Source organism: Colletotrichum siamense (assembly GCF_013390195.1).
Source record: "Colletotrichum siamense strain Cg363 chromosome Unknown KSG_Cg363_contig01, whole genome shotgun sequence".
In the NCBI taxonomy this organism is placed as follows: Eukaryota; Fungi; Ascomycota; class Sordariomycetes; order Glomerellales; family Glomerellaceae; genus Colletotrichum; species Colletotrichum siamense.
This window is the reverse complement of record NW_023501014.1, coordinates 6235891-6263309: the sequence shown is the minus strand read 5'-3', so window position 1 is coordinate 6263309 and position 27419 is coordinate 6235891. Positions and strand designations below refer to the sequence as shown.

Here is a 27419-nt window from a genome sequence, read left to right as displayed (position 1 = left end):
CGAAATTGATCCATCAGTAAGTCAACAACAATTTCACAATATTTCTGTTGCGAAAAAATGCACGTTTTCAGTGGCAGGAGTTGGAATGAACCGCGAAGCTCTTGTTAGGCCAGACATGCTATCGGCGCAAAGCCTAAAAGATTGAGTAAGTTTTACCGGTCAACTTATGAGTGCGAAAACCACTTTATTCTGTGGCTGTATGCAATGTGAAGAGGGTCCTCTTGAGGCTTGTACTTGAATCAGATGAACGGGCAGCAAGTTCAATATTGATATTATTTACCACCGTAATTATATCCCGACTCATCTAACTTTAACAGCTGCGGCACATCAAAGCAGCCCGAGCGCCGCCTTCCAGAAAACTCCCCAAAGCACAACTCGTCAATCCTGTCACATTCAAGGGGCCGCAGATCGGTCGCCCAGTCTCCACGCTCACGAGCCCCTGGGCAATTTCACCTCTTGGCATCCACTTCCAATGATGTGCGCAGTTACTGCAGTATCCGTACTTCGTACCTGAGTCGAGCTGCCTCATCAAGCCTAAACACCTTCCTCATCCCCGCCAAGCCCTCATGCAAGGTTCCCGCAGCCTCTGCCTTCACAACGGCCACTTTCTGGTCACTTCAGCGCCATGTTCGGTCCGGGATGCAACCTAGATGCCATTGCGGGGGCCGCCCTGATCCCTACTCGTGGAAAATGGCCAACCGCTGGGCGCTGGATTTATCCCCCGGCTCGTCCAGGAACTGTCTAGCGCCATCGCCTCATTCTTAGCGGCCGCCCACCTCCCCCATCTATTTGCCTTTCAATCTGGGAATGAGGTGCACCACACTTCGAAAAGCATGCAGAAATAGGAGCAGCTTGTTTGCGGTGGGAAAAGACAGGTGATGAACAGGTGGGTTCGGCGCAAACATGGTGCGAAAATGTCCGGTAATAGACCGTAGGTGGTCGCCTACATATTGGCGTTCCCCCGCGCTCGCATCGTTCGCGGCGTCGCAGTCTCGGAACCTCTGCCGTTCATCGCATTCCATTCGTTTCATCCCGTCTGTCTTTTCCTATCATCATTGAGTATTAAACAAGCACCATGAAGGGCTTCTTCAAGGCCCTGGTGGCCACCGCGCTCGCGACCGCCTCCGCGGCCCAAAATTCCTCGGCGCCGGCCCCGACAACGCTAGTCACCTCCCGCATCCCCGAAGCCTCCGCCGCTCCGGGCTCCGGCCTGCCCGCCGTCGCCCCCATCCGCCTGCGGCTCAACCCGGCCAACGTCCGCAACCTCGTCGACTCGGACTACATCACCTGGACCATCCCCGGCGCGTCCACCGCCAACATCACCGTCGCCAACATAACCGACGCCGACGTCTCCCTCACCCTCGCCGCCGGCGGCACCGCCGAGCTGTCCGGCAACTACTACAAGTACCAGTACACGCGCTTCCTCTCCTCGCTCGGCGAGCGCGTCGTCAACGAGGGCATCAGCACCTCCACAAAGGACGGCACGGCGCTCACCCTCTCCATCAAGGGCCTGCCCGCCGGCAAGCACAGCCTGCTGACGTGGCACAACGCCTGGGACGCCCTCAACACGACCGCGACGCTTGACATCGCCGTTGACGGCAAGAGCTCAGAGTCCGGGTTCAAGCAGTCCGCACGCGTCGACAACATCTGGGAGGCCGCGGCCTCGTATGTCACGTTCGATGTCGCGACCGCGGGCCAGGAGGTGAAGGTGGTCTACACGCCCACCGGCGGCGACCAGCGTGCCTTCATCAACGGATTCGAGATTGACGCGCCTGCGATGGCGAACCAGATCAGCTTCCCGACGCCGAAGCACCGCGATGAGCGCATCGAGATTGGTACTGAGACGAGCGTGAAGGCTTCGTGGCGCGCGCCTGCGTCGGCGGAGGGTGTCAAGTATAATGTCTTCCTTGGCACTTCGGCGACCAACCTGACGAGCGTTGCTGAGGGTGTCACTGAGACGAGCGCTTCTCTCCCTGGTATGTATTTCTTGACTCTTACAGATGGTGGGATTGGACTAAGTGATTGAAAGGATTGAACACTTTCGACACCTTCTACTGGCGCGTCGACGTCGTCGCAGGGGACGCAACTTACACCGGTCGCGTCTTCATGTTCCGCGTGGCCCAGCTGGCTTTCCCTGGTGCTGAGGGTTATGGGTAGGTCACCTCTCATTCTTAAAACAAAGCATGGTATTAACACGGAAAATAGTCGCTTCGCTCGCGGCGGCCGTGGTGGCAAGGTTGTCAAGGTCACCAGCCTGGCAGACTCAACCGACGAAGGAACCCTTCGCTACGCCCTGACCGTCGCCAAGGGACCTCGCATCGTCGTCTTCGATGTCTCTGGCGTTATTACCACCACGTCTCGCATCTCCGTCAACGACCAGTACGTCACCGTAGCTGGCCAGACGGCCCCCGGCAAGGGCATTGTGGTCCAGGGTTTCCCGGTCGGTCTCACCGGTGCCTCCGACATCGTCTTCCGTCACGTCCGCGTCCGCCCTGGCAAGGTCTCTGGCGAGACTATTGACGGTATGGGAATGCAAGGCTCCAACCACTGCATCTTCGACCGATGCTCCATGGTATGTCTTCACCCTACCTAACCATTCTATCAAATCAGCCCGCTAACGAGTATGATTAGGGTTGGACCATCGACGAGGCCTTCAGCTCTCGCTCGGCCTGGAACATCACCTTCCAGCGCAACATGATCTCCGAGCCTCTGAACGTTGCCGGCCACAAGAACTACCCTAACGGCACTGCCCACGGCTACAGCGCTACAATCGGCGGTGACGTCGGCTCCTTCCACCACAACCTGCTCGCCCACGCCGAGGGCCGCAGCTGGAGTATGGGCGGCGGTGTTGATGACAACGCCGCTTTCGCCGGCGAGCTCGACATCCGCAACAATGTCGTCTACAACTACGGCTCCCGCGTCACGGATGGCGGAGCCAAGAAGGTGAACTTTGTCGGAAACTACTACAAGCCCGGTCCATCTTCCACGTTGAACTACACCCTCAAGGCCACGGTAAGCTCCATCCCCTCAGTTTCTGCTCAGATGCAATGCTAACGCCGAATAGTACGAGGATAACATGCCCGGTATGCAGCAGTACCACTGCGCAGGTAATTCCCTGTATGGCGTCTTCGACCAAGACTCAGTCCAGTACCCCTCCGGCGACGGCACCTCCATTACCGACAAGATCGCGTGCTGGGCCAAGGTCTCTTTCGACCCGGCCCCCACCTACCAAAAGTTCTTCGCGGAGCCCTTCTTCGAGCCGCACGTCGACACCCAGTCATCCACTGAGGCCTACAAACGTGTGCTCTCCGACTCGGGCGTCAGCCAGCCTGTCCGCGACACCCACGACGCCCGCATCATCAACGAGACGCTCACCGGCACGACCACCTACGTCGGCTCCGTGTCCGGCAAGAAGGGCCTCATCGATGACCCCAAGGATGCCGGCGGCCTCGAGGACTTCCCCGAGGTCAAGCGTGCCGCGAGCTGGGACGCCGACGGCGACGGCATCGCGGACTGGTGGGATGGCTCTAGCGGCGGGGATGGGTACACGCCGATTGAAGGGTACCTCAACTTCATGGCGGAGCCGCATGCTTATGTTTCTCCGTCCAAGGCCGTCGAGATCGATCTTGCGGCGTTGGCGTTGGGTTTCAAGGAGCCTACGTTTGAGGTTGCGGGTGGTGATAAGGGTAAGGTGAGCGTCACGGGAACTAAGGCGACGTACACGGCAGGTGCTGAGAAGGGCATCGACTACCTCGATATCAGTGTCAAGGACAGCGAGGGCAGCAAGTGGACGAGGAGCTTTGGTGTCGCCATTTTTGACGGCGCTGAAGAGGCGCAGTGATTTCATATTCTCGATGGTTTCTTGATTCCTTTCTTCCGTACATACATTATAAAGCTACATCTACTCTGTAGGCCGAGCTAGGATTATCCAAAACCTACATATTCAGGGCTGTTCCTGTGCCTATGATATCTGATTTGTGGATACCGTAATCCCCGAATTTCCCGTGATGTAGTGAGTTTTATGTAATGTCTTGTACAATACTCACGGGATGAGGCCTATGGCCATTTATCAATGTCTAATGAAATCGAACGCGTAGGCCTTGTGCACCATGGGCTGGAAATCCAACATCGCTGTCACGGATGGGGACAATGTCCGACTCTTGGCACTCCAAGCTCATTTCGTGGGCTCCTGAGCCAAAAATGACGCCCAGGAATATGTACATTTCAGCCCAAGCAAGACTAAAGAATATAGTGAGTTAAGCCAGTGATAGCCACGCATGTAAGAGATGGGGTCCTTACTTCAAGCCTAAACAGTTTCGGGAGCCCCTGACAAAGGGAACTAGGTTCCGATTCATCCGTGGATCGTAGTCTCCAAGCCAGCGTTCTGGCATGAATTTGGTCGGTTCAGGATATACCTCCGGATCCATGTGCATATGGCATATATGCATCCCGACCGGTGTCTGCGAAGCACATCCGTCAGCTAGTTCGTGAAGGAATTGCCAGAGAAATGCGACTTACATTCTTTGGAATAGTCCATTGCCCATACTTGAGATCTACATCTGGCGAGATACGAGTATTTCGCCTCATAAAACGCGCAAGTCTCCATTTCATTTAGCTTTAGACTCGTAATACTCGTCTGGAGCATTGAAGACATACCGTAAGCCTTCTTTGATGCACGCAGTCAAGTAGGGAACCTTCTCCAAGTCCGCCCAGCGGGGGACAGTCTCTGGGTAACACGCCGTGACTTTTTGGAGATCTTGCCGTAGTCGCTTCTCAATATCGGGATTTTCGAGGACAAAGTACGTGATCAGCGTCATAGTACCGGCTGTGGTGATGGTGCCAGCGGCTAACAGGGCAAACGCTTCTCTGTTGAGGCGATCTGTTGCCTTTTCTGTTTCTGGCAAGTCGCTCCTGAGGATATGATGAAATATTGAACTCTTTGTATTCTCGTCGTCTTTGCTTTGGTCGTTCATCTCTCTCTTGATTGTCTCAATTCGTCCTTCGCTGAACTGTCGGGTGAAAACAGTGTTTGAGTATGCTATGGTACCAGTTGATCGATAGCAATGGGAACTTGGAATATTACTTACCAGATGGAAGATTCTGAAGCCTGCGAGCTCAGGGTTCAGTGCTTTCAAAACCCACACAGGAACCAATCTCATGACACTGTAAACGCTGTAAGTGCCGTTCAATAAGAGGTTCCCGCTTTACTCACTTATTAATCCAGGGGAAGTTGCGCACATATGGGACCATTGTCAGTATCCCCATGAGGGAGTTATGCCTACCAGTGTACGGTTATTACCAGACTCTACGTCAAACCTTTGGCAACTCACCATTCGGGGTTGAATTCGAATTCTTCGATCAATTCAGGGCTTTCTCCGCAAGCGAACTGCGCCGCGAGATCACCAGTGACACAGGAAAACGCATGGTCAAGATGGATGACCTGTCCGGTGCCGCTCAACTGTCGCAATTTTGCATCAAGCCTCCTCGCCTCGTGGTGAATCCTTGATTCCATCCGAGTGACACTCTGTTTGGAGAAAAAGCCCTCCACGGCCTTTCTTCGCATGTGATGCAGCTCGTGCTGGCTCGTGGTTGCGATCGCGTCTGTCGAAAGTCGCACAGTCAGCGGAAACCGTCCATTTTCTTATGCGTACATAAGCGGCGAGCAAACAGCTATCTTGAGCTTACCTGACATTCCCAGCCCCGCACGCATTCCCATGATCGTATGTGTTCTTCGCTTTCCTCCCGGAACGTAAAGCTGGCTGTAGAAATCCGCGTCTTGGATAACAAGCTCACGAGGATTGATTCGCACAATGGGACCTTACTGCCGTCAACCTCATCGCTGTCAACGTGGGTGAACTACCCTACCGTATTTTGTATGCATATCCTTCACGACTTCAGGAAATTGTGCATTCCAGAGGTCCCAGAAACCCTCATACCATGATGTCGCAGCCGCAATCTTGGGCCCGGGGAACTTTGCTAGGGGAGAAAGATAAAGTCGATATACGATGAGACTGAGCCGATGCGCGATCACGGCCGCCAGAAGTAAACACACGAAGTCCCGGGGACGTGTAGAAAATCCTTCAGCGCCTTTCTCCATCTCGATACTGCTGTCAAGGCGCAGTAGGTACGTGGCGGATATTCAGATCGAATGATATCCTGCGGCTCCAATCTTCACAGATGTACGACAAAATAATAGCAAGAATCAATCAAAATATAGAGAACTGTGTTCTGGTTGATTACTTCGTGCGATACTGATGCGTACCTCAATCCTTCTCTGTTTACAGTGATCCTCAGAGAGCCTGATTCAAGAGCAGCTCAATATGTAAAAACATTCACTTGGGCTGGTGAGACCCATGTTCAGAGTGGAGGATAAAGCATTGGTCGAGATCCTCAATCGATGAACCGATTGTCTGATGCAGTGATCGCTCGCATGTATTTCATGGCTTGGCTTGCTCGTATTGATTACCTGTGGAGATGTGACATACAGCGAGTGAGCCATTCGACCGAGAGCACTTCTGCCACGTAAGCCTGACATTTTTCCTCTTCTGGGACTTAGTACTGCGATGTCGAGGTGATTTGTCCGAACCTTAGGCAGCGCTGCCGCAAGTGCAAGTCACTTAGTAAGTAATATAAGCTAATCAGCTAAGTTAACGCTATCGCTACTACCTAAGTAAGCAATTTATTACCCCTTAATTAAATTATTAGACTTAATATTTTATTTATAAATAGATCTAACTAATAAGAAACTATAAATTAGTTAGTACTTTATTTATTCTAATATATATAATTATTAAAATATAATATTATTACTAATATTATAATATCTCTATATCTAATTAATATTCTATAAATTACTTTTAAAATATTAAACTTTAAGTAATCTTTTTAAAACTTTCTAAGGGGATAGAAATTATTATAGTAGTTTAAATAATATAAAAAGTATTATAATTAGCTATTTTTTATAAAAAATATATATTATTTTATATCTTCTTTATTATTTATACTTATATATTTATACTTTTTATAATATTAATTATTATTACTACTTCTTTATTTACTATTAATATATATATATACTTTTAAGTACTTCTTATACTTAAATTTTAATTTAAGTTATAGCTACTCTTACTATTAGTACTTCTTTAAATCTTATAATTAATAACTTATTTTATATTATTATAAGTAACTAGAAGTATATAGTAAAAGAGTAGTTATTATAGAAGTAAAATAAGGGTTAATTAAGTTAAATTTAATATTATAGCTACTTTTTTATTAAAATTATATAAAACTAAGCTAATACCTCTTTTTAAAATTATTAATAATATAATATAAAAGGAGCTTTATAGCTATTTAATACTTTTATTATTACTACTAAGTAAAAATATTTATTTTAGTATATTATTTTAAACTTTTAAACTATATAAATTATACTTTAATAATACTAAAATAGCTATAATATCTATAAGATCTCTCTTCTATTAAATAAAAACTCTAATAATACTACTCTTATTTCTTTACTTTTTATATTAATATTATCTCTATATAAAAGACTTTACTTTATTAATATTAATATCCTAAAAACTAAGATTATAACTTTTAAAAACCTCTATATTACTTCTATTATTTCTATTAATCTATTATTTATTTATTTTAAGAATATTTTCTTCTAATAGATCTTTTAGTATTATAGTATAGAGGTTATTAATAAGATCTTATAGAACTAAAACTTTATTTAGAACTAACTTTAAGATTTCTTCTAATATAGTAAAACTTTTATAATAGCTAAACTTTATTTAGTAATATTAAAGATATATCTATTATTTAATTTATAGTTTTTACTTAATATTTATATTTTTATAGTAGTTATTAGTTATTTTATTAATAATAAAAGTACTTTATAGTTATATTTTTTAGCTTTCCCTTAGTATTATAGAAACTATAATAGTAAAAGCTTTATAGAGACCTTTATTAGTATTATTAATTAATATTAAATTTAGGACTATATTAGAGTAATAGTTACTAATAATACTATAAATAATAATATTTACTTCTAAGCTTTTTATTAATAGATTAACTTAGAAATAATAGAGATAGATATTTAAACTTAGTATATATAGTACTATAACTATATCTTTAATCTTATAGCTTAAGCTTTTTTATTTAATAAGGATTAAGGGACTCTTAAAACTAAATTAAACTATTATTAGTTTATAGAGTAGTATAATAAAGATCTAAAAATATAATAGTATTTTAAACTTATTAGTTAGTTTTAAAATATTATTAAGTTTATATAAACTTCTCTATAATAAATAAAATAGTATTAAAAAGTAGTAATAGAGATTAATAATAGCTTTAATTTTTAGATCTTCTCTAAATTATACTAAGAAACTTAGCTTATACTAAATAATAATACTTATTAGAATAATATATATTTAATAATTAAGAGGGTTATAAAGAAAAAAATAGAGATTTAAGCTTTCTTATTAGTTAATAATAATAATAATAATATTAAGTAATATATATTAGAGTTAGACTTACTTTTTACTAATAATTAGAAAGTTTTTACTAAGATCTTAATAATCTTTAAGCTTTTCTATTACTAAATAAAGTAGTATAAAAGCTAAAGTATTAATAATAAGTATAATTAACTTTAAGAAGTTATAATAAGTATTAAATACTTTCTCTTATATCTTATTAATTAGAAAATATACTATAATACTAATATTAATCTTAAAATTAATAATAATAATAAAGGTACTTCTTAGCTATTATAGCTATCTTAAAAGTATACTAGCTAAACTTAATATTATTAATATAATATCTAAGTTTTACTTACTTATATAGCCTCTAGCTGTTTACTGTGATTTTTTACCTGCTTAGAGCAATAGACCTCCTAACTCTACGCCTCCTAATAATATATACAGCTTTTAGTTATATGATTATAACTCTCCTAACCTTAGCTGCACTTATATATACACATTAGTTAATAACTTCACTATCTTTAACTTTACTTTAGTAATAATATGGTTTGTAATTACTTAATTACTATAAACTATTAAACTATCGACTTATCCTCTCTCTTACGTATTACTTACGCTACTAATACTATCTCTATTACTGCTTTACTATCTACTATTTATTACTATTATTATAGTCTTCTTATTTAATTAAGCTAGCTAACGCCTTTATAGCTGTGCTATTGTTAGTAATGCTCTCTCTATTTAGTATAAAGCGTACTTACTAATAAGCCCTATTAAGCTTATACTAAGGCTTAAGCTATATCTACTTTAGTATTATAGAGGGTTTATATAAAGAAGGGCTACTCTTTAGGATAGCTAGAGATATATATAGCTTCTATACTAAAGCTATTAGGTCTTCTTATTACTATAATTACTTAGTAGATAAGGTTTTTTAGAGGAGTATTACTAAAAGTTCTATTTAATATAACCTTAATAAAGTACTTCTAATTAGGGATAAAATATATATTAAACTTAAGGGTTTTATTTAGTATATAGATATTATTCTATATAGTAATATCCCTAGCTATATTCTTAAAAAAAGGTATATTTTATATAAGGTTAGTATTTTTATATTCCTTATATAGTATAGATATTATAAAGGATTTATTATAAGTTAGTGAGGAAGAGGAAGAGGGAAAGGTATAAAGCTTTATATATAATAAAGCTTTTTATACTTCTAGCTATAAAAACTTCTTATAATAACCTCTTTAGTTAAGAAGTTATCTCTATTTAATAGTGTTACTAAGCTATAAGAGCCTTAGTAACCCCTTTAGCTTTAATATAATTAGCTCTACTATATATAGTGCTACTAGCTCTACGCTGTATAGCTAGTGCTATTACTATTCTGCTAGTTTATTTAGCTAGAGCGTACGTTTAACTTTATAATATTTAGAGGTTTACCTATTAGTAGGAATATATAAGGTTTTTATACTATTTTCCTTAATTAATAAAGGGTATAGGTTAAAGTGCCTATATAGTGTTTCTAGAATTATGCTTACGTATAGGGTGAATTTTGCTATAGTCTTTTTATAGGGAGGCTGCGTTATAACTATAAACTTAATTACTTACTCATATATAAAAAAACTAAGTATTACTAATTTTATAATTTATTTTATAATTTAAAACTCTTAATAAGGAGTAATAAACCTTTTTCTATAATAATATTAAGTAAGTATAATAAAAGCTTTTTAACTATTATAAGTTTTTTAGAGAATTATTACTATTCTTTAGTATAATTATTCTATACTTATTATATAGTATCTTATATTTAAGAGATATATAGAGTAAGGATTACTAAAAAAGATAGATTAAAAAAGCTTTAAGTATTTTTATAGAGTATTTTAATTAGTAGTATTATTAGTTTAATAAGATCTTATTATTAAGTTAATAAACTAATATATTTCTTATTAATTTTAATATTAAAGATATAGAAAATATTTACTATTAGTAATAAGTTAATAGCTAGTATTATTAAATATTACTTTAAATAAATAAATTTAATTTTTATTTCTATTAGTTTTTAAAAATTATTTCTAACTTAGTATAATAATAAATAAACTATATAGAGATCTTCTTAAAGTTTTCTTAATTTATTATTAATATCTTTACTATATTAATAATAATAGCTAACTATAAAAGGGTTTTTAGTATTATTAAATTAAGTTTCTTATTATAGAGGTTCTTAATAATACTAAATACTATAGAAACTTTCTAATTAAATAAGAACTAGTTAAAGAGGGGAGTAATAATACCTTAGAATTACTTTAAGCTACTAAAGGTATTATAACTTTATTTACTTATTACTTAATTAAGAAGTAGTAATAATATTATTTACTATAGTATTTAACTTACTATACTTATAAGTTAGCTAATAATTAAAGCTTAGGAAAAAGATCACTAAGTTGATAAGTATGGGGGGTAAAATTGACTTAATTGCACTTGCGGCAGCGCTGACCTTAGGGTTGTTGCATTGTATGTATGGCTGCATCCTACTGTTAGCCGCAGGCTGTCCATTATCGCGCTCACTGCAGCCTAGACTTACTCGGTTACTGTGTCGTTTTTGATTGTGACATTATCCTTGCGTTGATGTATCTTTAATCACACCGAAGGATGTGATTAGCTGACCGCAGGCTGCAGTACGGCACAGCCGAGTAAGGTAAGCACGCTTCCAACAGAGCATGGATGCTTCCAACAGAGCAGACATGCTTCCAACCGAGCAGACATGCTTCCAACAGAGTAAGCATACTTCCAACAGAGTGAGCATGCGTCCAACAGAATAAGCATGCTTCCAGCCGAACCATCTGCGCATTTATTCGGAGGATGAGTGGGGGGTTGACTTGATGCAATGCAAGGCTCTGTCTGCATTTACCCTATTGAGAACCATTCTGACGTTATCGCCTCCGGATTTTGTGTTGATGGTCTTGGCCATCCAATAGTGATACAATCTCGGTGGATCTGAGCTGAGAGATGCTTGTCGCCTTTGCGTTAGATATGACTAAAAGAAAAGCAAAACTGATAAGCATCATTGTGAAGCCGCCTGCATATGCTGCGAGATGTCAGAAGTCGAATTTTCTGCCGCTGAACACAATGCAACGATAACCCCTTGGTGAAATGCTGAAAATGGAAAGTGGGCACCCGTTTCTATCGAAACCTTTGGTCATTGGAACTACATCACATCAGCTGTATATCACTAATGCAAGGGACCGGAACACGGTTATTAATCCAGACGACCCGTATGTTGCCATTGTCAATGGCTCAAACTATCGATTCATCGACCTCAGGCCCTGTATTCGATCTCTCGAGAATTATCATGGCGTTGAAAGCTCTCATCTTTGATCTCGGTGGCGTACTGTTGGAATGGGACCGCCATGGAGCAACAGCATTGGCTCCTACCCAGTTTCTAACCATCATGAACTCACCAGCTTGGTATCAACTGGACAGGGGCGAGCTTACCGTAAAGCAATCTTGCGAGGTGAGTAATCAGCTACCTATGTCACGTCAGTCACACAACAGAGAATCTAACACCGAAACACAATCAAGTACTTCGGCGCGATGCTTGGCATGGAAGCAGCTATCATCGAGAATTCTCTGCGGGAGGCCCAAAAGTCTCTCAGAGTTGTGCGCGGCTTTTTGGACACAATTGAGGCTCTGAAAGCATCTAACGCGGATCTCAAATTTTACATCATGTCCAACATATCTGTGGTAAGCGTTATCTTTGCTTTCGCATTCTTTTCCACACACCAAACCGCTCCATGAATAGAGTTTCAGTAGCATTGACTGACCGAACTTTGAGGAACACTTTCAACTTGTTCAAAAGGAAATTGACTTGCCTTGGGCACAATTCACACAGATCTTCGCCTCGGGAAACGAAGGAATGCGAAAGCCAGAGCTAGGCTTCTGGCGCCATGTCCTCAACCAGATTGGAGTAAGGCCAGAGCAGGCAATCATGATTGACGATACGGTTGAGAACATTTGTGCCGCTCGTTCTCTCGGAATTCATGGGTTGCTCGTTGACTCCAAGCATCCTAATAAGGCCCGCAACATACTCCATAACCTCTTGGAGGACCCTGAAGCACGAGCGCAGACATTTATGAAGTCACACGCAACGAACCACATCTGTGTAGTTGAAGGGCTCCAGGACGTCACTATAAAGGACAATTTCTCTCAGCTCATGATTTGGGAGCTGACAGGAGATTCGACCTTGGTTGATCTTCGTTGGCCTGGTGGCAAGCTGCTGAAAGACAAAGACTGTGCGCCTGGCGAGCGGATCTTCAGTATGAACGACATGGCTAACGGGGCTTCCCCTGATGACATCAAGAATAATGTCGAGTTGGGACTCTGGAACTACTTCTGCAACAAGCCAGTTCTGACAACCCGGGACTTTCCTCCCGACGCTGACACGACTTCAACAGCATATGTATCCCTTCCTGAGGAGTATTTATCACGCATTGCACCTCCCAGACTAGTCTTGGACATGATGGCAGCCAACACAGACAATGATGGTATCATGCAGACCTACTTCTGCACAGAACGGCCCCGGAAAAGCCCCGAAGTCTGCTGCAACATCTTGCGAGCCTTCAACCGCTTCGGTCACATGCTGGACGCTGATCTCAACATCGAAGCTACCAAAGCCTGGGTCGTAGACAGCCTCAACAACGACGCCTGTCTAGATGGAAGCAGGCACTATTCAACACCAGAAGCCTTCCTCTACCTTGTTGCTCGTCTATACGACGAGTGCAGGGATGCCCAGCTGAAGCAGAACTTAGAGCCTGTGAGGAAGAAGCTCAGGGAAAGGATCAATACACAGGTCAACCCTTTGGCGCTGGCAATGCGACTCTTCGCATGCCAAAAGGTGTCCATTTCCTCCAGCCTCTACCAGAAGGATTTAAAAACCTTCATGTCTTTGCAAGAGGTAGACGGTGGCTGGCCGGCAGGACACTTCTGTTGTTATGGCAGGACCGGAGCTTTGATTGGAAACCGCGGCCTTACGACTGCGCTGGCAATTTGCATCATGCAACGTGAGAAGACGGTCGATTCATTTGGCATGGGTAACTAGTGTCTGTGTTTCTGCCGTTTCACCCTGATTGGGTTATTCCAGACCATTCATGTTGCCAGCGTCGATAGTGGTGGATCCCTGTATTGCAGCATTTCGTAGCCTTGAAGACGGAGGAGAAGAAAACAAAATCTGTTTGAAGTTTGGTCTCACAATATCGCCAGCTCTCTCATCTGCTAAGTCTGGAGAGACGCATACAGCCGCAGTCTGCCAGGTCCAGTCAAATGGATCCTTGTTCCTGTTCCTTCGGTCGCGACGAAGTCTTTGTGAAAAGCTGGGTCGACAATATTGACCCCTTATAGATCTATTGAGATAAGATCAGCAAATCTCTGTGCTGTTGGAGCCAAACAGCTGTCGCGCCAGACTCTTGGCTTCTAAGACAGCTGGCCAATCAGAGCTACGGTATGCCTTACTTTACGAGGACTGCAGATACGAGGACTGCAGACGCAGTGCGGCGGTATAACTAACATAGGTTCTGAGTCCGGCTTAAGGCTCCACAACGACTGGCAGCTTATCTCCCCATAAGTACCTTACATCACCAATATGTCGCAGATGCGTCAGCTTCGCACCAGACCCTGTTCCGGTCAGACTTTTGAATTCAGCCGCAATGCAGCTCATAATGTACGCCAAGAAGATTATCATCATCCAGTCCAGTGCGGCGGACTTTGGTGAGGGGCCGATTATTTCAAGCGTGCCAGTAGTCTGACGAATGTCGTATATGTCCTTTATGCACCTCACCGGATTTAACGGAGACATTAAGCACATTTCTTAAGTCCTACAATCTCCATTCAGTCCGCATTTGTTCACAGGAAACTGAAACGAGTATAGATGGCCTGGTCATCCTAGAAGACCGCTAGTTGAATCATGATGCTTATGTTCAGATCTAAGCAGCTTCCTTAGCCTCTCTTTAACACCAAGTTTTCAACCATCAGCATGGAGGCTCCGAACACTAAGCCATACAAGATCACTTCTGATGCGGTCTGGTTCGGTTAGCGCCTACTTCACAAAGTCTCCAGGATTCGACACTGACCATTCTTTTTTACATGTAGTTTCAGGATGCTCGTCCGGCATTGGGCAGTCGCTAGCCCAACTTATCGCGAAAACGTCCAACCGGGTCGCGGCCACGGCTCGAAACCCTGCGGATCTGTCTGAAATCCCTGATGGCGAGAACGTACTGAAGTTGCAGCTTGACGTGTGCTCAAAGTCATCTATCGAATCTGCTCTGGCTGCTACCGTCAAGAAATGGGGTCGCATTGACATTGTTGTCAACAATGCAGGCTACACACTTGCAGGCGATGCTGAAGGCGCCGGAGATGAGGAGGCTCGGGCTGTGATGGATACTAATTTTTGGGGTATGGTGGATGTGACCAAGAAGGCACTCGGCATCATGCGGGATGAAAACCCCAAGAGTGGTCAGCAGGGTGGAGTAATTATGAACATCAGCTCAATTGGGGGCTGGGCTGGTTTCCCAGGTCAGGCTTTCTACCACGCCAGCAAGTTTGCCATGGAAGGGTGGACGGAATCTGTCGCCAAAGAGCTGCCGACCGCATGGAACAGTGAGTTCATGGCCCCTTTCTCAGGATTGCGGTGATGCAGATTCATAACCGGGCAACTAATCTCTGTCTTTCTAATAGTCCATCTCTCAATTATCGAGCCTGGTGGTGTTAAAACCAACTATGCAACATCCTCCTTGAAGATGATGAAAGGTCGCCATCCCGCGTACTCGGACCCGAGTTTTCCAGCCAATGCCTTGTTAGGGTATATCCAGAGCGAACAAGGACGCAGTACTTGGACCGAACCACGAGACCTCGCAGTAGCCATCTATGCTGTGGTCAGCAGCGGAAATCGTGTGCCAATTCGTGTTCCTCTCGGGCCAGACGCATGGGGTCTGCTGAATTCGGATCTTGAGAGTATCCGGAAGGATTTGGACGAATTCAAGAATCTGAGCCTTGGTCTTGGTGATTCTAAGCAGTTAGAATCGATCAACTTCCTGAGGAAGTAGGAAGGGTTACGAACACCAATAGTTCATGACCCTCTATGATTAATTTAGAGCCATATTGTAGCCTTCAGTCAAGTACGGAATGGAAACATCTTTTACCCATTCGTACCTTGTCCGGTTGAAACTGATAGGAAGTTGCCAATTTCACTACCACCATGATTCCCACAATTTCTTTCTCACCCTAACACGAGCACCGAACTTGCAATTGGCTACCTATTCATAGAAGGAAAGGGGTTGGCACTTTTCGTTGTTTTTCCGAGTTTACACGCATAGTAGAAGGTGGTCAGCTCAATCACGGGCCCACGGTTTCAAGAGCGTAACTAATATTTTCTCAAAGGGACAATCGTAAACTTCGAAGGAAATAAAAGAAATCGTGCAAAGATGGTCGAGAAGAGCCTGTTCACATACAACTGAACGAAGATCGCCCTCGGGGCGTAGCAAGCGCGGCCAGGCTGTCGGTGGCTACGTTTTCATGCAGTCGATTGGATAAACCCCATTTGCTAACGCAAGGTACTGATACACCTGCCGAATAGGAAAGTGCACCGCTGTTGGTGTGGTAGCTTCGGGCAAGGTCATTCCCTGTTGATTACGCCAAGTACTTCGCCAAGTGTGTGCGCCCCAGGATCACAGAAGGATTACGCAGCCATGAGGCCATTTCGCGGCTTGTCAGAATGCAAGCTTACGAGTCATATCGGTCTTCCAGCAGCGAGCGGCGACTTCATCACATATGGACCCAGTTATCCAAAGCAGAAGATGTGACATCAACAGTAGAGTATGTAAGATATCCGATCTGTGGCATCAGGAATTGGCAATTCCGCTTATGAACCACACCGAGGACCGCGTTTCCAGATGATTCACCATGAGTTGCATGTGGTCGGCGGTAATCCGGTGTCAGCGCGGTTTTTGGCTCAGGCTGAATTAGTCTACAGCAGTTCTAATGCGTTCTGTCTGACGTACTGCTGATAATCCCGGCCTCTACCGCCATGGGGCCAAACATACCAACAGCAAGAATACCAACTGTTGACAATCCAATACATTCATTACGACTTTGATCACCCCTTGGTTGATGGGAGTCTATTTATGGTCATAAATTTACTAAAACACTCATGCGTTCTTGTGAGGACGACTCTGATGCCTGCGAACGAACGATTTCCTTGCTCGTCAAGAACAAAAACAGCCACCACGGCGTTTTGCTCCATTTCAACACTAGTGAAACTGTAGAAGAGTGTTTGTTGCAATGTCTAGGAGTTTTATGCAATCGAAACTCATCATAAGATCCAAGGGGCATTGAGGTCGGTGATATTCTCGTGGGGGTCATGCTTCAAAGCGGCGGGTCATTCGCCCCCCACATCCTCGTTGCTTCGCCATCTACATCCTCCCTTTGAGTGCGGCTGAACTAGGCAGAATCCTGCAAGCTTACAGACAAGGCTGTCTACCTGATTATGAATGGGCTGCTATTCTGCATCTTTCAGGTAAGAAGGAATGACCCGGCGGACTCGGTGAGAAACATCAGGATAGTTCGGGCTCAAATATTGTTTGCCAAGGCTTTTAGGCAACGAACCAACCCCTAGAAGCCTTAGTATGATTGGAATCGTAACCGGTGAGCTGGGTAGCCTCCAATCAATTGATTATTTACCAGAGATTGCCTAGAAAGGAGTAAATGTTCCGCAGACAATAACTTTAGTTAGACGGGTACACAAGTAGAAGCTTCCTAAAGTCAGGCAATACAGCTGGTCTGCAGAACGCTACTTAAGCAGGCTCAATTCTTTGCCTTACCGCGTAAGCTTATTAACGCAGCTTGACTTCCTAAACAAAAGACTCCAACATTTTAGTAAATAGATCTTCACGTCCACCCAGGATTGAGAGTTGCTACAAGTCTCTCCCCCCTGATCATTACTCTTCCTTGTATAATCAGTCAAGATGTACGGACTCATTGATCTCTTTCTGACTTTTAGCGTTCTCGTGGGACCGGCGTTGGGGTCTTCGAAGAGCACTCGTACAATTGAGCCATGGCCGGAGGAGATTTCGCACCTCGCATTCAACGAATCTTGGCCTCAGTTTGTCGAAAAGACCACCCGGTGGTCTACCTTCGAGGCCCCAACCTTCGACGAAGTCTTCCTCCCAGAGACGATTGAACAACTCTCACAAGGCGTAAGTCCAGACATAGTCTCGTTGTGGAGTTGATAAGATCCACCTTGGACTGTACTGAAACCGGCATCGCAGCTTGGATATCTATCAAGAACCGAAAAGACCTGGCTCGCTAAGTCCGGTGGACATGGATACTCCCCAACTCTCGGCGCCATTCAGGAGGCTGTCATGATTAACATGGAAAATTTCGACACCGTCATCATGAATCAAGACAATACAGTCACTGTAGGTTCTGGCACGAAATTCCGGGATCTGGTCAGCGCTGTTGGTACTGCTGGAAGGGAACTCAGTAAGTGGCCCTAGCCCTATCAAATGGCGCATTAGATCTCTGTTACAGCTATGGGAGTAGCTACTTACGATTAAACAGCTGTGGGGGCCTGCCCTTGCGTTGGCGTCATGGGTGCTACTCTGGGCGGTGGACTTGGTCGACTTCAAGGTCTCTACGGCTTGACAAGTGATGCTCTACAATCCGCCCACGTAGTTCTCTGGAACGGCACAGTTGTCGAGGCGTCAGAGAATTCCAATTCTGATCTGTTCTGGGGTCTGAGAGGAGCTGGTCACAACTTTGGCATTGTTGTGGATGCGACATTTGCCACTTGGCCGGCTGCCAACGACGGCTTGCAGTACAACGTCGACATGATCATTGCCAGAGATCACTTGGAGGATATGTTGGAAGTTACGAACAATTTGCTGAACGATGAGTTGGATCCTGCCTTGGCCATAATGATTGCCTATGGTTCCGACCCTCAATCACTCGACGTAAGTCTGGTTTTGCTTCTTACCATGTAAAACCGCATGATGGAGCAAGCTGACAGACTTTGACCGAATAGCCTGTGATATTCGTGAACATCGTTTACGCTGGTCCGAAAGATGCTGCCCAAGCCATAGTCGATCTATACTCAAACTTCAGTGTCAGCACCAACGAGCAAATGGTTCCATGGACAAACCTGACGTCGGTTGCCCTAGCTGGCATCATCGAGGAAGGATGTGCTACTGGAAGTCGGGCAAATCAATACAGCATACTAACCAAGACGTTACACCAAGAAACATTCGTCGACATATATAATTCATACACGACATTTGTAAAGGAAAACCCAGCGGCGAACAACAGCGTTGTATTTATCGAAACATTCGGTCAACAAGGCGTCGACGCACTCGATGACAACTACTCGGGGTTTCCTCATCGGAAGTCATTTGCTAACGCAGTTGTTTTCTCCATGAGATACTTCGATGACCGGGTCGCGGAAGCCGCGAACGCTTGGGGTTTGCGATGGCGTAATGAGGTCGCCGAGCCGGAGATTTCGGGTTATGAGGAGATGCATATTTACCAGAACTATGCCCACGGAGATGAACCGAAGTCGGCTGTTTATGGGTACGCGGAGTGGCGACACGAACGTCTCAGCGCCCTTAAGACGTCCTACGATCCGCACAGCCATTTCAGCGGCTACCACAACGTGCCGTCGAAACTCGCAGACTGGAATTAAATCAGAACTATCTAGTATACAAGCTCGCTGCTGGCTAACCACACAGTCTCTATAAAACATGATATAAGGTAGTTTTGATAGAATATTACAGAGTCATCGATATTTATGCGGAGATATTCAGAGGGTTTACTTACTAGCAGATACTACTGTTCTTAATTGATAGGTGGCATAGATTAAAGTGCGCGTGTACTATTTTCCGAACGTGCCCGCGAACTGGGTGGACTTTTCGCATTCCTTTTGCAGGGGAGCTGCGTCGTTAGCACGAATTCGATCCTCAAGCTGTCCGTATGTCATCATCGCTGGCCCTTTCCAAAGAGAGCATAACGCATGTGGCAATGTCCCCTGGCGTTGGGATGCAGAAACTTCTTGCCTCCCAGCAACTTCGCGTGGTCGTCGCTCGTGATTACGTTGTACTTCGCTCCGTTACGATCGTCAGTATCTTCGGAAAATTCATATTCTTAATCGAAATCGCAGGACTCTCGGAACGCGGATCCCTTGAAGACGTCGATGCGGCAATATCCCTTGTGAAGCATATGTTGCTTGGCGGCGTAAAATGAGCCTTGCACAGAACCGCAGCATATGCACTGAGCCTCTCTGACAATCACAGAGTGCAGTGTCTCGAGCCTCACTGCGAGATCGTCTTCGTTGGGAATGATGAAGCTATGGTGGCACTGCATATGGATGATGTTTTGGCGGAGGTCGTGCTGTAGGTGGTTGCAGAAGAGACAGCGAGTAGGGTCAAATAATCTGACATAGCTTTCCAATGATTCAGCGAGATTTTCTTGGTCGAAGTCTATCATACTGTAAGTGACTTCAGGGTTCTCTGACATTGTGGTTGGGAGGCAAGAGTGGACAACTGGCCGCATTTGAGTTTCAATTGGTAGTGGTTCAGCCAAAGTCAAATAAGACTTCATCTTGAGAAACAAATTTAGACTTTTGAAGAATCATTTCCCAAGTTCCATGTAGTTGTGACTCTTGTTTTCGACGTGTGAGTGAATGTGTCGGGGGGAAAATTCATGATGCTGAGCCGTGAGCTGCAGGCTTGTCAATTCAGAAGCCCAGGCTTAAAGCAGCGCGTGGGGCGGCCATTTCCATCGAGAAAGGACCCTTGGACCCCAGGACCCCTAAGAACATACCCATGTCCATAAGTGGGCCTCGATGTGAATTATCAGGCCATTTTCTAAAAACGTGTGCCAGAGAATTCTTCCTTCTTGCAACCCCTCAAGATCAAGCTTTCAAGTAAAAATTCATTTTTGTGCTTGGGCCAAAATACAGTCAACATGCCTCCCAAAAAGATTGAAGTTGTCAAGGACAATGTCGTCGCGTTCGGCAGGGTTAGCAAGAACCTGAAGATGGGATGCGTCGGTCTGCCCAATGTCGGAAAGTCGAGTCTCTTCAACCTCTTGACCGAGCAGAGCGCCGCTGCGGAGAACTACCCGTTTTGTACGATTGAGCCCAACGAGGCGAGATGTGCTGTCCCCGACGCTCGATACGTAAGTCGAGCTTGCCTAGCGAAATGCTCCGAATAAATGGCTAAGAAAGGTAATGCGTGTAGGACTTTCTCTGTGACCTCTGGAAGCCGCCCTCCATGTACCCCGCGTACCTCCAAGTCACGGATATTGCTGGCCTGATCAAGGGTGCTTCTCAAGGTGCGGGACTTGGAAATGCCTTCCTGTCTCACATCCAGGCTGTGGACGGCATGTACCACATTGTCAGGTACAATATTCATGGCTCAATTGCTGCATCTTGACACTGACCTCGGCATTACGACAGAGCGTTCGACAACGATGAAGTCTTGCATGTCGATGACTCGGTTGATCCCGTCCGTGACTTGGGTTAGTTTAGCCGTATTTCTCAGGTTGACAAAACTAATGGTTCATCTTATAGACACCATCCAGAGCGAGCTTTGCAAGAAGGATCTTGGTTAGTATTTTCCCCTCTGAATCCGCCTGACGCGAGCTTACACTCCCCTTCTTAGACATTCTGGCGAAGACCATCGTCGCCGAGGAGCAGATTGTCAGAAAGGCAGGCGGCAAGTACAAGATGCTGCCTCTCTTCACAGAGACGACGACAAAGATCAAGGAGGTGAGTTTCCAATTTCACAAGTCTGGCCGTTTCAATCATGCTCATAATTGTGGAGTAGATGCTGGAGAAGGACCAGCCAGTCAGAGACGGAAGCTGGACGCCGGCCGAGATTGCCCTCATCAACGAGAAGATCCAGCTCATCACCACCAAGCCCGCCATCTACCTCGTCAACCTGACAATGAAGGACTACCTCAGACAGAAGAGCAAGTACCTTCCGGCCATCGCCAAGTGGGTCACCGAGCACGGAGGCGTTCCCCGCGACATCATCCCCTTTTCCATCGAGTTTGAGGAGAAGCTCCACAGCATGAAGGACGACCCGGCTGCGCAGGCCGAGTTCCTCAAGGAGAGCAAGGTCAAGTCAAAGCTGGACAAGATCGTCACCGAGGGATTCACCAAGCTTGGCTTGCAATACTACTTCACTGGTTTGTTCTCACTTTACCACTCCTAAATGAATTTGCGTGCTGACTTTTGCGTAGCTGGTGAGAAGGAGATCAGATGCTGGACCATCCCAAGAGGTTGCCTCGCACCGCAAGCTGCAGGTGCTATCCACAGCGACTTCGAGAGGGGGTTCATCAAGGCTGAAGTGGTTGCCTACCAAGACTTCCATGATCTCTGCGAAGGCGGCAAGTCCATGGGCCCGATCAAGGCTGCTGGAAAGTATCGCCAAGAAGGAAAGTCTTATGTAAGTTCTCGGGCTTCCTTCTGACTCTGCAGGCTGCAGCGCTGACTTTGCTCCTCCCAGGTTGTTCAAGACGGAGATATCATTCACTTCCAATTCAGTAAGTTCAATGTCGACCCAATTCATGTACTCTGCTCGTATTGTAATGGGTTGCTAACTTTCCGCCTTAGACGTTTCCAACAAGAAATAGAAGTTTTTCGGTTTCAGATATTCACGATAGAGTTTGGGGATACCAATGCAGATGATAGAACTGGAAATTGTTTTGCCTTCAAAACGGGCACGAATCGACATAAATCAACGTCAAAAGACTCCCTGCCAGTGACCGCTGCACGTGCTTGAAGCCATCGCCAAACGCGGATCAGGTAAACCGGGGATCGGCCGGGCGGTGCGACCGGCATGTACGATCCTTGGCGATCCCGGCTGATATGTGGTCCCAAACATGGACTACGGGCGCAGGTGGGCCAAAGGTTGCCAGTTTTCTTTTCAATGCAGCCCGTGTTGTGTAGATAAGTTGAGTGGAGAAATGGCGCATTAACTGGGTCATTTCGCGAGATATCGTATCAACTTTCAACCGTGCTGAGATGGATCGGCCGACCGAGCGGAAAGACAGGTTTTTGGAAACAAAACAAACATTGATAACGCCTCTCGAAAACTCTTCCTCCACCTCGCGAGCGTAACGCGGAAGAGCTTAAAGAAGGGAATCAGCCTCTTTTGTCTTAAGAAAGTCCTCGCATCTCATCCTTTCGACTTCTCGTCGTAGCCACACGGACATATCAATCTCATTCATTTCTCGGTCAGCCCGCCACACCGCTATCCCAGACGCGAAACATCGCCACCATGTCTCCCGCATCTTCAATCCACGATCCGGGCGACCCAACGCAGCCACTTCTCGCCAACCAGCGCCGCCGCACCAGCACATTCAACTTTCTGCCTAGATTCAATGGCGAGCGTCGCGTATCGCCCTTGGCGGTAAGACGCGCCTCCCTGCAAGAAGTCCATCCGCATCACGCAGATGTCGAGCCCGTTCTCCCAGCCGCGCCCGTCGCCGCTCACGAGGAAACCCGCCTTCACAAGCCTCAATGGGCTTTGAGTGATAGGCCGCCCAATACATGGGCCCAGATCCGACACTATTGGCGTGAGGAATTTGCGTGAGTATCGCACCAATCAGGTCATCTCAGATGAAATCAAAGCTCACATTATACGCAGCGAATTCTGGGGCACCTTCATGATCCTGCTCTTTGGCGCCGGAGTTGAGTGCGAGACGCGTCTCAACTACAAGGGCTCCGACATCCGCTCCAACGCCGGCGACTTCCTGCAGTGCCGTCTCGCCTGGGCAGCCGGCGTGTCCATGGCCGTGTGGATGTCCGGTGGCGTCTCGGGCGGCCACTGCAACCCGACCGTGACCGTCGCCCTCGCCCTCTTCCGCGGCTTCCCCTGGCGCAAGGTGCCCGGCTTCCTCATCGCCCAGGTCCTCGGCGCCACCTTGGCCAGTCTCGCCGTCTACCTCAATTACTCCACTAGCATCGCCGCCTACGAGGGCAGCACGAATCGCACCCTCGTCGGCGAGCACGCCACCGCGGGACTCTTCTTCACGTTCCCCGCCGCGGGTCTGCCGTACTTGGGCGCGTTCTACACCGAGTTTCTCGCCTCGGCGGTGCTGATCGCCATTGTGTTTGCGCTGGCTGATAAGAACAATCTGTCCCCGCCCAAGGGTACCCAGCCCTTCGCCATGTTTCTGGCGTTATTGGCGATCGGCTCCGCTTTGGGCATCAACACTGGGTATGCCATGAACGGCGCCCGTGATACCGGCCCGCGCATTGCGCTGGCCATCGTCGGCTATGGGTCTGCTGTTTTTACGCATGACTACTATTACTGGCTGTGGGCCCCCTGGGTTGCCGCAATCATTGGTGGTATCGTGGGTGCTTGTGTGTACGATGGTTTCGTGTATACCGGAAGGGATTCGCCTTTTAACATTCCCCGCAAGGAGGACGACCGAGTTACAAGACATGTTTGAGAGTTCGAGGACTGAAGAGGAATTACTCCGCAGGCCTATGATTATGTCTAAGCACTGACTCTTATAGAAGGGATAGAAGGGGAATGTGAAGTGGGGCTTTCATAGCACAACTCTGCAGTGCGGATAAGGTGTTCAGTGTGGTGACTGCGGCGCACATGTACACACTTGGAATGCGGATGAAGACATATCGGTTACTTAGAGGTGTTTGGTTTTGTCATTTCGGGTTTTGAATTTACAGCGTCATGTTGTTTAAACCAGTATATTAGAAGATAAGTTCTTAATTACGAGGTTTAAGAGAGCAATGCTTATCGGTCTTATCGCTAGGCTGGACTTCCCTGTGAATGACCAGGCTGTAGGTCGAGGCAGAGCTAGTTCGTGTCCCTTGTTTCTCAGTCACGTTTGCATTTATTTCTTGGCACTTCTTAGGCCTCTTGATGTTTCCTTCCGTGTAAGTCATTTCACTCCTCCTGTAATCTAGCCCGAATACTTGATGTTGTAGTTTGGGGCGAACCGGCCCCTCTCATGGTAATCCTACATTTTCCGTGATGTAAGGTCACATCGTTATGTATCAGGGGCCCTACGGGGTCCAGTAATGTTCATCTGCCACCATCCATTCTTCGAGGTCTCCTTCTGTCCACCCCACGAATTTGAATGCTTCCCGCGTGTCCTTAGAAATATTGGTACTACGCACCATATGTTCCCAGTGTGCCGAGAGGCGACAAAATTCAGAAATCGAGACACCTTGGCTGAGCGTAAATAGATATTGAAGAATCCATGGCAGGCTCAGGTTTGTGTCCGCCAGGCACAGTGCTTTGTACACTCGCTCTCTTGCCCTCAGAGCGTCTATATGGGAATCTTGAAAGATGCCCTTTAATGGTCTCTGACAGATCAAAGAAGACAGTTCTTGTAGTGCCCCGGGTCTGGAAAGCTGCCCGTTACGGCCTTGGGATCGCCAGTCAATGAAGAGATCGATAAACTGCCAGAGCCTCATTTGAGCCTCTAGTCTATCAGGAGGGAATGACCCCCATAAAGCCTTCACTGCTGTGATTGTTTCATCCAGCGCAGATGCGATGCTGAAAATCTCTCGGAGAACAAGAGTACCTTCTTGCTCACCGCAGTCGGGTGAGGTCAGATCTGAATGAAGCATCTCTTTCAAAAGCTCTAGCCAATTCTCGAGATGGTCGAGGCCAGTCGCAGCATCGCTGTCCAAAGGTATGAAATATGCCCGTACGACCTTTCGAATTACTGCGGCAAGAGTGCAAACAAACCAGTTATAGTTTTCTGAGAAGACCCCCCTTTCGAGTCGTTCTCTTGCGATTTTCCGAATGTCGGGGTTCCATGTCGAGGCGTTATTGCGCAAGATAAGGTTTTCCATGGCAGCCTTTATCGATGCAAAGCCGGGAGACATACGAGTTGCGGCAAAGGCATCTCGCCTGCAGAGATCGGCGAAAGATATGTGAATGGAACAGTCAGGGTGCTGAGACATGAGCGCCTGCAAGGAAGTCTCGGACTTGAACATTGGGCCGGATGACTGTTCCTTGAAACTCATGCCAATCTTTAGAAGGAAGTCGATGCCGATCAGGTCTCCTTCAACGACGCATACGTGGAAAAGTTCATGTTCTGTACAGAATCTGAGAGCATCTTTTGCAAAGTTCGTTCCGTTGAGCAACGTGTCAGCGAGTTCCCAGTTTCTGAGCATAAGCGCCCTACGCAGATTTGCCAGTTCCTTGTCCTGGTATCCGTTCCTGACAAGCCAATTTGCGAGCTTGATTCTACTCGTTGACACTGTCCGAAGAACTAGGGATAGTTCATTGCCCTTGAAGGGGAAGCCAGGTCTCTTGCCCAAGCTAACCTTGCGCGTTTCTCGGGTGACATTGTAGTAGCTGAGCCACACAACGTTGGAGAGCTCAAAGCTTCCAATAGAGCATGCGTGATTCATGATAAGTTGGTGCAGTCTTGGAAAATCAGAGGCTGCTTTCAATATTCTCATCATAACCCGCGAAGCAGTTGCTGCATTTATTTCCGGGCTAAGAGCCAGCAATTGAAATGTGCCAGAAAGATGTGTCTGGCGTATGGCCTCTGGTCGAATTCCAGCCATAGCCAAGCTGAATATGATTCGCAGCAAGGGAGCTTGGTGCATATCAGAGCACAGCACACTCGAAAGTGTCGCGGCATTGACGTCTGCCGATCTAGCAGCACCCACTTTCACTAGCAAGGAAACCATTTGCGCATCTTGATAAGAGGCAGCAATAGTTAATAGCTCGCTTGGTAGAACAACCTCTTTGAGGTTCCTGAAAGCTGGATTGGTTGAAATGACTGCAGCTGATTTGAAGTTGCCGCAGGAAACAGCTACTTCGAAAGCTTGGCGAACATCCGTGGAGTCTACACAGGACACCATCCATTCAACCATGCGGTGCACTCTCAATGTGACTGCCAATGGCAGCAGCCGTTGAATCATCTGCGGTTCCAGGCATGGGCCCTTGGTGAACGAATTCTGAATGTGCCGGTGGAGATATTTAAGTAGACTATAAAAAAAACGGAAACGATCCCAAGGACGCTTTGTTGAAAACTCATCGTAATCGCTTTGTAGATCCATCAAACGGTCGAACATGGCAGTGTGCGAGTAATTGATGGCCCAAAGAAATGCTGGTGCAAGTGAATGTTTGCATGTGATCTTGAAATTGTCTAGGGGACCCAGGACGTGTGGCGTCATTTGTAGATCATGAATATTGACTTCATCGAAAAGCCGTTCCCATAGTTCACGGACCACTGGGTTCCTTATACTTCTCGTATGTAAAATCCAGAACTTTTTTGCATACGGCAGAAAGGGAGGGCTGATTGTCTCGGATTCTCCGGTGCTCATCTGTCTTTTGACGCGTGCCAGAACGTGTCCAATGTCCCGATTTCTGTCTTGCTTGGCCTTGACGAAGCTGAGTGCCAAACGCGACATAGATTTCGCTGTCCCAAGCGTTTGCTGTACGATGTGGTCTGGAACCTTTCCCACATCTACCTTTGGGATTACTTGAGTGGATAAACGGGTGTCAAAGATGCCATAACTAAGGTAAGTCACAGCCGTTGCTCCCATTTCACGATGGGCTTCCTCATCAGAAAAGCAGTTCTCCCAACGATTGAAGCCACTAAGAACACCTTGGCAGAAGCTCCTAGCGCTATGATGAACAAATCGAACTGTTTGCTCTTCTTCTTCTATCATTACGAGACTTCCGCAAAATCCTAGAGCTTTCAAAATGTCGTTGATGCATCTAGTAGGATCCCAGATGGGATCGCCTACACTGACGCTGGCCATTTCTTGTATTTGATCGACCGTTAACGGCACATATGCTGCTGCTAGAAACTTGAACAGACGAGCATGATATCGGCCAGTATCTCTAGCTGCCGAATTCTTCAGTATACGGGAATACATTTCAGATAAGTCCCGTG

The 27419-nt window shown here is 45.9% G+C and overlaps 4 protein-coding genes across 4 annotated transcripts; all 4 read left to right on the top strand.

Moving 5' to 3' along the window:
* Nucleotides 1-1075: 1075 nt before the first annotated feature.
* plyC-1 (putative pectate lyase C) lies at nt 1076-3841 on the top strand (the record flags this gene model as incomplete). Its single annotated transcript, XM_036633425.1, has 5 exons — nt 1076-1976; nt 2030-2153; nt 2206-2572; nt 2632-3012; nt 3065-3841. The coding sequence occupies 5 exons, from the start codon at nt 1076-1078 to the stop codon at nt 3839-3841; spliced, it is 2550 nt and encodes an 849-aa protein (XP_036501219.1).
* A 10664-nt stretch (nt 3842-14505) lies between these two features.
* Nucleotides 14506-15574, top strand: CGCS363_v001575 (putative oxidoreductase; the record flags this gene model as incomplete). The annotated part of the gene is made up of 3 exons (XM_036633424.1): nt 14506-14560; nt 14622-15128; nt 15207-15574. 3 exons carry the CDS (start codon nt 14506-14508, stop codon nt 15572-15574), a joined length of 930 nt encoding a protein of 309 aa, XP_036501216.1.
* A 4909-nt stretch (nt 15575-20483) lies between these two features.
* YchF1 (Obg-like ATPase 1) lies at nt 20484-22157 on the top strand (the record flags this gene model as incomplete). Its single annotated transcript, XM_036633423.1, has 9 exons — nt 20484-20696; nt 20759-20919; nt 20977-21038; nt 21091-21126; nt 21182-21288; nt 21347-21710; nt 21765-21970; nt 22031-22067; nt 22138-22157. The coding sequence occupies 9 exons, from the start codon at nt 20484-20486 to the stop codon at nt 22155-22157; spliced, it is 1206 nt and encodes a 401-aa protein (XP_036501217.1).
* Nucleotides 22158-22804: 647 nt separating this feature from the next.
* CGCS363_v001573 (uncharacterized protein) lies at nt 22805-23981 on the top strand (the record flags this gene model as incomplete). The annotated part of the gene is made up of 2 exons (XM_036633422.1): nt 22805-23115; nt 23174-23981. The coding sequence occupies 2 exons, from the start codon at nt 22805-22807 to the stop codon at nt 23979-23981; spliced, it is 1119 nt and encodes a 372-aa protein (XP_036501222.1).
* Between the last annotated feature and the right edge of the window lie 3438 nt (nt 23982-27419).